At 31.3% G+C, this 8,133-nt stretch overlaps 1 protein-coding gene across 1 annotated transcript in view; it reads left to right on the top strand.

The window, feature by feature from the left end:
* The window catches only part of LOC106457101, a 10,975-nt gene extending 6,740 nt beyond the window's left edge, over nucleotides 1-4,235 (top strand). Inside the window, exon 3 of the mRNA XM_013916487.2 lies at nucleotides 3,584-4,235. Coding sequence (XP_013771941.1) covers nucleotides 3,584-3,744 — 161 coding nt within the window. The 3' untranslated portion in view covers nucleotides 3,745-4,235. The remainder of the gene's footprint in view (nucleotides 1-3,583) is intronic.
* Nucleotides 4,236-8,133: the final 3,898 nt, after the last annotated feature.

Genomic DNA, 8,133 nt, shown 5'->3' on the forward strand with positions numbered 1-8,133 from the left:
ATCCGTTTTGCCGGACCAACAGAGGTCACATAATAATAATTCAACAGTATACCTCTAACCCACTACTTATACCCCTCCCGTGTCTCTAAAGCACCATGGACTGCTAGAAACAAATAGTAAATGTGAATTAAATGATTACTGAAATACATTAGTATAGGTATAAATTATACAGGTTTATTAGTACAGTATAAATGAAAAAAGTTAATTAATTACTGTACTTACAAAGAATGTTGCAGTAGTACCACTTTCAAAGTGGCAACTTTTAGAATTTTACTGATATTATTATTGTTATTTTCAAGTACGTTATATTTTACGTTTTCATACACTATTATCAACATACTGTGTTGTAAGAACATTGAAGAAAAAAATCGAAACTAAATATTCTTGGCAACATTCATGAAAAAATTCAAGCAATTTGATCCAATTAGTTTAATATTTATAAGAAAATTTTCACGAGAGTGATGTACCTACTTAAAATGCAAGTAGCCCGTACCGAAAGAACACGCACCACACGCAATGCCATCTGTGGGCACCCAATGAAGTAGTCTGTTGATTGTGGAAATTTCAAGTGCGCTCTCATAGTTTTGTTCAGATTGAAGGAGATGCCAGACAATAAGTTGCCAGAAAATTGTTGGTTTACTGAATAACTGTCGTTTTGCCTTATGACTACTCTCTTCAATTGTCTGTTGGTGATCTTCCAGGTTGGCAGGTGGACCACACCCCACACTTTCATTATACATTACTTACTTTGAATACCAATTGCTGCCCATTTGCCATACTACACCCCTCAGTTCAACTTTGAATGGGTAACCTTTCTTTTAATTTATTTCCTTCTCTTACAGTGGCCCTATGCTTCATATCGAATCATGCTCTGTAGCGAGTGATGCCTATCCAGGTATACTATTCGGTTGGGAAGCTCCCATCCTACCACCTCCTGGATGTCAATTACTAAGTTGTCTGGTTTTTGATGAGAGTTGGATCATCATGTAAATATGTAAATCAGCATGTAATGTGACAACCACAGCTAACGTAAAGTCACTGTAAAATATGTATTAAAACTAAATTTGGAATATATATATGTGATAAAGATTTATTTTCTTTTTTTCACCAGAATCTATGATGTAGAAGCCTAATGCATTCGACAAAAATGTCAGAACATTATTCACATACCTAAATTAATTTAGGTTACTAACGGTGAAGTAAAATGGACTGAAAACCCGACAGATATTATTTTTAATAGTTGTTTGTTTATAATTAGTGTGATGTCACAAGTCACAAAAAATTATCAGTTTTCTTAATGGTATGTAACAGCCCTTTCTATTGCAAAATATTCATGCACATAGGTCATAAACATATGTTCAGAGTGGGAATTTAGGATTCCAAAGATAGGGATATCCCTTGTACTTAATAAAATTGAAAAAGAAAGAAATATGGTTCAACATGGATCATCCAGATAGAAACCTGCAACAAGTCATACCCCAGCTGTTGTAAGCAATGTGGCATCTTGTAACTGGTTATAGTCCACAAATTCAAAGGGTTATTGGCAAAATTCATCCACTTGTAAACAACATAATCTAGAAGGATCTCTGTTGGGAAGCAAGGCCAAAAGGGTTTGGGTTCACCAAGATATAGACTGTAATGGCATGGTGAGGCTCCATAATCATTGTGAAGTATTCAACCCTCTGTAAATTTGACATTTTTTAAAGAGTATCACTATTTATTAATTTACTCCTTGGAATTTCACAATAAGCCCTGTTATCATTGTTCTCTAAGTCAAACTAAGTTCCAGTAAATCCCATTATACCACAGTCTTTCATTTCAACTTCAGCTCTGATATTCCTAACATTAGAATAGCAACTGAAAGTACTTTTGAATCTATTGTTTATCTTTAAATCTACAACTTGTGTTTAAAGCTATTATTTAATATATGCTCTAAATTTAATTTTTTACAATCTTGCTCCTGTCTAGCTATACTATAAATCTGTTTATTCCAAATTTCACTTTCCACTATGCAAATTTAGTTTAATTTATTTATAGTGTCTGTCTGTAGAAGTTATCTAAACAGTTTATTACCTCGCCTGCTTAAATAGAACCCATCTCTAGCATATAATTCACCCTTACTTTGCAACAACCCACTTGGTACTCTAAGTGTTCCTTGTAAATCTTTCAGTTAAGGCTTATATGTTGCTAAGTAACATCTTCCTGCATCTAGCCCAAAGTAGCACTTCCCAAAGGGTCATACATCTGTTTCCATTCCTAAAACTCCGAATTTGCTCTTCTTATTTAAAATGTCCAACATCATTTACTCCTACAGACACTACAGAAAAAATAATACACCTTAATAGAAGCAACCAAACTGTCATTGCACAATTACATCATCCTATATTGAAGACCTATTAAGCAAATTCAGGTTGTAGTCTTTTAAAACAGTTTCACACTACTTTTGGAGTGGAATATACTCTGTCAATGTAACTTGATATAAAGTTTTCATTGTCCTTGAAGCAGTGCAATATGTGCATCATCCCCATCTGTTTAAATTTTTTCATAGCTATGGTTATAGATAACTTTCTCAGTGCCAGGATTTTTCTGGATACACATTAAAAACAAAAAGACATGTTTTAATATTTCAATTTATGTCTGAAAGCTGAAACTGGTAAAATTTGATAAACTTGAAGGGAAATGCCCTCTCTTTATGGTGGTGCAAAATTCCAAACATTCACAGTAGTGTTTTAGAGGGAAATATGTATGTACCTATGGTACTGAAAGAGTTAAATGTCACTGGACACTTGTTGAGCTTTACCTGTAATAATCTACTATTATAAGAGATTTTGTTATACTGTTGCAACATGTGTGTGTGTGTGTCAAAAAATTATATGTACTAGCAGAAATGCCACCTTATGGGTAGATATTTGTACCAATAATTACTAATTGTAGTATTCATACTTAATTGAAATAAATGTTTAAAAAGTGAACATTGTCTAATAATGGATTTTTCTGGGAAGAAATGCACCAGAAAGGTGTTCAGATTGTGCTGATATAAACTGTAATGGTTTTTATATATTAAGTGGTACCCTTTATTTTTTGTACATTTTAAGATATTTAACATATTTCATTCATTTATTTATTATCTCCTTTGTTATATTGATCTTTAACAGTTTCATTAGAGAGAAAAATACCAAGAAATTTGGTATGTTTTTGAAGTCTAATACTTCAGATTTTGACAATGAAAATTGTAAAGGAACTAACTGCTATCTGTACTACCACTAAATTGTTAAATCTTGCCATGATTCATGTTTTGGAACAGAAGCTAATGGATTTCTAGCAATGATTGTAGTGAAATATAATCATTTATACTGTAAATAAATTGGTTTAATTTGTGTGATAACTTGACTTTTTTTTTATAATTTATTCAGAAATCAGGATGTGATTTTCCATGAAATATTTTAATATGGTTGTTAATTATTTTTATGTTTTAGCAAATCCTGCATATAATGACTTGTACTGTAATTATCTGCCAAATAAACTACTATTAAGGTGTATGTACACTGATTTTTTTTAAAGAATAATTCCCGCTTATTTTCAGATAACAAGAGCTCAGAACCAAGCAAACCCCAAACAAAGGAAGTTGTTGGAAAGTATAAAGTACCAGAGTATTATAATCACAATGAATGGAGTTTCAATGATATGATGATTGATATGGGAAAATATTGGCTACCTCAGCCTTCTAGTAAGAGGCTTAACTAACTGTCCTTCATACAAAAAGAAAACTGTAATGAAATGAATTAAAAATTGGGTTTTTTTTTGTTCTTATAGATATGTTAGTATTTAGCGAAACTGATGCTGCTTTAATTTATGTGAATTAAAGTTGTGTAGTTTTAATAGATAGACTTGTAAATAGAAATAAAAATTGTGAACAATAATACAGACTGTTTCAGCATGTGAATTTTTGTACAAGTAAATATCCTGACAGTTTTTTTTTTATGAAATGTTTTATGAATTATTTGTTTGGCTTATGGTTCTTTATTACATTTGTTTTTGTAAACTAGGCTTTATCAATTACACTTAAAACTTGCAAAAGTAAAATAATACTGAATTATGATAATACAAAAAGGTGCCTAGTTAATAATATAGCTACCAGCAGTTTCTTGAAGTTATTTCACAAAGGAAGATTTGTGTAATCATTTCAATATACCACAAAACAAGCTTTTATTAAAAACTGGTTATATGACTGAAAACCTTTTTATCTGATGCCTTGGTATACACTTTTAATACAAAGCCACATAAATCATTGTGAGTTAATGGTGAATAAACATGGATAAATCTTATTATGCTATCTACTGTGAGAACTAAAACCATGAGTGGTTCTATGTCTATCTCTTGACCATAAAGTCACTTGCTAAACATTGTGATCTGTCACTTTTGTACGTGTATTGAGGATTTTGAAACTTGTGTCAGTATTCTTTTCAGGATGATAAAATATATATGGAACCTTAAAGAAACAGTTTGAAATATTTGTTTATGACAATTACTGAAGTGGAATGTATATTTTAAACAAGCATCTTTCTGATTCCAGAAAAAACTCCTGCATCATTAGTAAGACCACGTGATATTTTGTGCATATTTGCAACATAAGAATCATGCTTATTGATTTTATATTGCTTTAAATAAATCTTTTAATATTATCCTTCATAAGGTATTATCATAATTGCAGATGATCCAACAGACACTAATTCAGAATAGCTTTTTTTCAGTAAATCTGAACTGTAATGGTCCTTCAGAACCAGCAGTGATGCAAATCTATTTTATTGCAATTTATACTGAAACTTAGATCATTTGCAGAAAAATTAAATGTTACATGCAGTTAAACATAAATAGCAAAAAATGAACAGATTAATATCTTGATATCTCTTTGATATGTTCAGTGATAGATAATATATATATATACTGTAATAGCATTCCTACTACTAATACTACATCTGTTGTATCCCTGCTCACCTGTTGAACTACATTACTGAATGAAACGCATTGCTGGCAGTGGATGAGACAGACATAGTGTGGTTGAAATACTTTCATATCCTCTTCTTTTGAAAAAACCTTAAGGGACTGGATAAAGAATGTAGTGTATAAAAATACAATAAGCCTAGCACTATTGTCTTACGACAGATGTAATTGAATATATGTGATTTGTAAACTCGTTGTGCATCAACAGTGAAATTTTACTATTTTTGACACTGTAAAATGTTTTGCACATTTTCTATTACATACTCAAAATCAGAAGGAAGGCATTTACTAATAAATCAAACTAAAATTTAATTAAAGTTAAAAAAATTAATTAATCTCACTTTATGAATGACAAACAGTAATTAATTATTAAGAAAGGTTATAATTCCAAAATAGAAATCTTTCAAACAAACAAAAAAGAAATATGTAAAAAAAAACTATCAAATCAAAACAGCAACTGCTGAATCAGGTAAACTTTAGATTGAAAACAAAACTAGTAGTATATTGTAAATTTATATATTGTGGATTTTGAAACTTGTGTCAGCATTCTTTTCAGAACGATGAACTACATATGGGACCTAAATAAAAAGTTTATCTATATATATCGGTGTTGAAGGTCTCGAGACCACCCTTCGGAAAGTCTTGGACTATTTGGGTCTCATAAACGAGACTGGCTAAATTTCAAAGTTTTACCAGTATTTAGACCTACACAGAATTATTAAATGCTAAATACCAATTATGCAGCAGTTCATACGAGGTGCAGTATAACATCAAAAATGTTTTACTAGTAAAACCCCTTGATACTTTTGGTACTACACCTTTGTAATAATATTTATAGTGTTCCCCTTGTTTTTGCTTACGTCACCAACTGTCATACTACCTGTACGTCAGTCCGCAGGTATAACGTGCTATTCAAAAATAATTGGTACTATACATTGCATTAAATGTAGGCTTACTACAAGTTTGTATGAACTTCATCTGGTGCACGAATTTATGTTAAATGTTAGCGATTATCCCTGATATTCAACATGTCTAGTAGATCTGCTGTGTTTGGCTTCAAGGATCATAAAGAATTCAATGACACCTTAAACTCTTGAATAACAACAACAGTTTTTCTTTTGTTTTATATGCTGACCTTTTTGATTTTTTAATTTATTAATTCATTTTCTTTTTGTTTTTTCATTGTTCTTTTTATTGGAGAAGATGTTAAAACAAAGACTGTGGGGTAAACGTTTAAAAGATTTGCAGTTAAGATGTTTGTTTGACTCATGATTTTTATTATTTTTGCTTTATTTTTTCTTGTGTAATTTATTACAAGGTCTTGGTCTCAGACACTGAGGTCTTGACTACAACACATATATATATATATAAACACACACACACACACACTTAAAAATTCACTACTTTCTTTAAAACTTTGAAGAATAAACCTTTATGTGAAGAAAGTTAGTAATCTTTAGAAATCCAAACTGTTTTGACTTGAATAATTATCTTCATAATGAGACTCCATTTTTTCTGGTAAGACAAGGTAGAGTGTTATTATTACAGAAGGAAACCCTAGCTTGACCTTTATGTATTGGTAGGCAAAACCTAAGTATGGAATTTCCTATATAGCTTTTGATATCATTAAGGTATAAATAATTATCCAACTGGCCATCTGTGATAGTCAAATATAATGTCATTAATCACTTAAGGTATTCTTTTTATTTCTCTGTTTAATGGTAGAATCATCAGTGCTGACTGATCTGGTTTATAATTAGTTTGTTCAAACACAACTGCACAGTGGCAGACCTGCTATGAGACTACCACAAGGATGTAATCCCAAATACTAGTTTTAAAATCCCATATGCTTACCAGGAGGCTGGCTTATTGAAAGCATGGATGTTTTCTGAGAAACTGAAGGTGATACCACAGCAGCACCAAACAACTGAAGCAAAGTATAAGTTTGTATTATCTTTTGAGAATTTTGATGGTAATAAGTTACACCTTGTTGTTTATATACATCACACAAAATGCCTATATTAGGAACGACTATATGACCCAAATTTTTAGGAACAATTCTGGGAGAAAATGACTCTGATTTGTAAAGAATTGTCCCGAAATAGTCTTAAGTTTAATTCCTTATATTTATTGTGGAACCTACAACAGAACAACATTAGAAGTAAACATTCAGCCATTTAGTTTTATTTGTTTATTAGTTTAGTTATAGCATCAGCATGTGATGAAACTAGTGAAATTGCCATATCTGCAACCTTGAATATGTCACAGAACATCTTCCTGTTTCTTTTTAAGAACAAAAAACTTCCAAAACAGCTACACCCATCATAGATATACAACTGTCACTAATACAGTAAGCTTCTCCAGTACTGCCAGCAAATGAAGTTATGGTGACTACAAGTAAACATTTTTATACACGTATTCCAAGTTTTGGTTTACAAAACTTGGTCACCTTAACGTATATAAAAGTTGAAACATCGTTTAGTTCGGGCTAATGCCAATCACAGTGAAACAAATTGTGCACAAACTTTTCGTTTTTTACTAATCTTAAGAAAAATGTGTGTCAGATTTAGGGGATGCTTACAGAGGTATGAAACTTGAATGCTTTAATCACAGTAACTTTTTTTTTTTCTAACAACAGGCCACATTTTATTTTAGGGTGAGCACAATATAATATGTAAATAACATGTATTTTATACTTACATCTAATAATATGTGAGTGTCTAAATCATTGATTATTTAGTTTCCACACTGTCTTGGCAGCAACACGAAGTCCAAGGTGTCTAATATTATCTTGTTCTAGCTAACTCAGTCCTTTGTTCTTTTATTAGATGACATTTTCTGCTCACAAGGATATTTCAGTGTGTATCTTGAGGTTAGGCTAAAACTGGTTAGTAGTGGAATATTCTTTGTTGGCTGAAGTATGATGTTAAGTTAGCTGAATGTGGTAGTTGATCACTGATGTCAGGGAATAGAGGTTATGAGGTAATGTTGTCCACTGGACAAATAAAGCAAGTTCGTGTTTGGAATCCAAGCATGTTCTTTGTGTACTTCCAGTTTTTTGGAGAGAAAACCTTTTAGAGTTCATTTAATGTTGAGGTAATCTATCGTGCAAGAAGTTTTAGATATATTAAC

This window comes from Limulus polyphemus, unplaced genomic scaffold (assembly GCF_000517525.1).
Source record: "Limulus polyphemus unplaced genomic scaffold, Limulus_polyphemus-2.1.2 Scaffold14, whole genome shotgun sequence".
In the NCBI taxonomy this organism is placed as follows: Eukaryota; Metazoa; Arthropoda; class Merostomata; order Xiphosura; family Limulidae; genus Limulus; species Limulus polyphemus.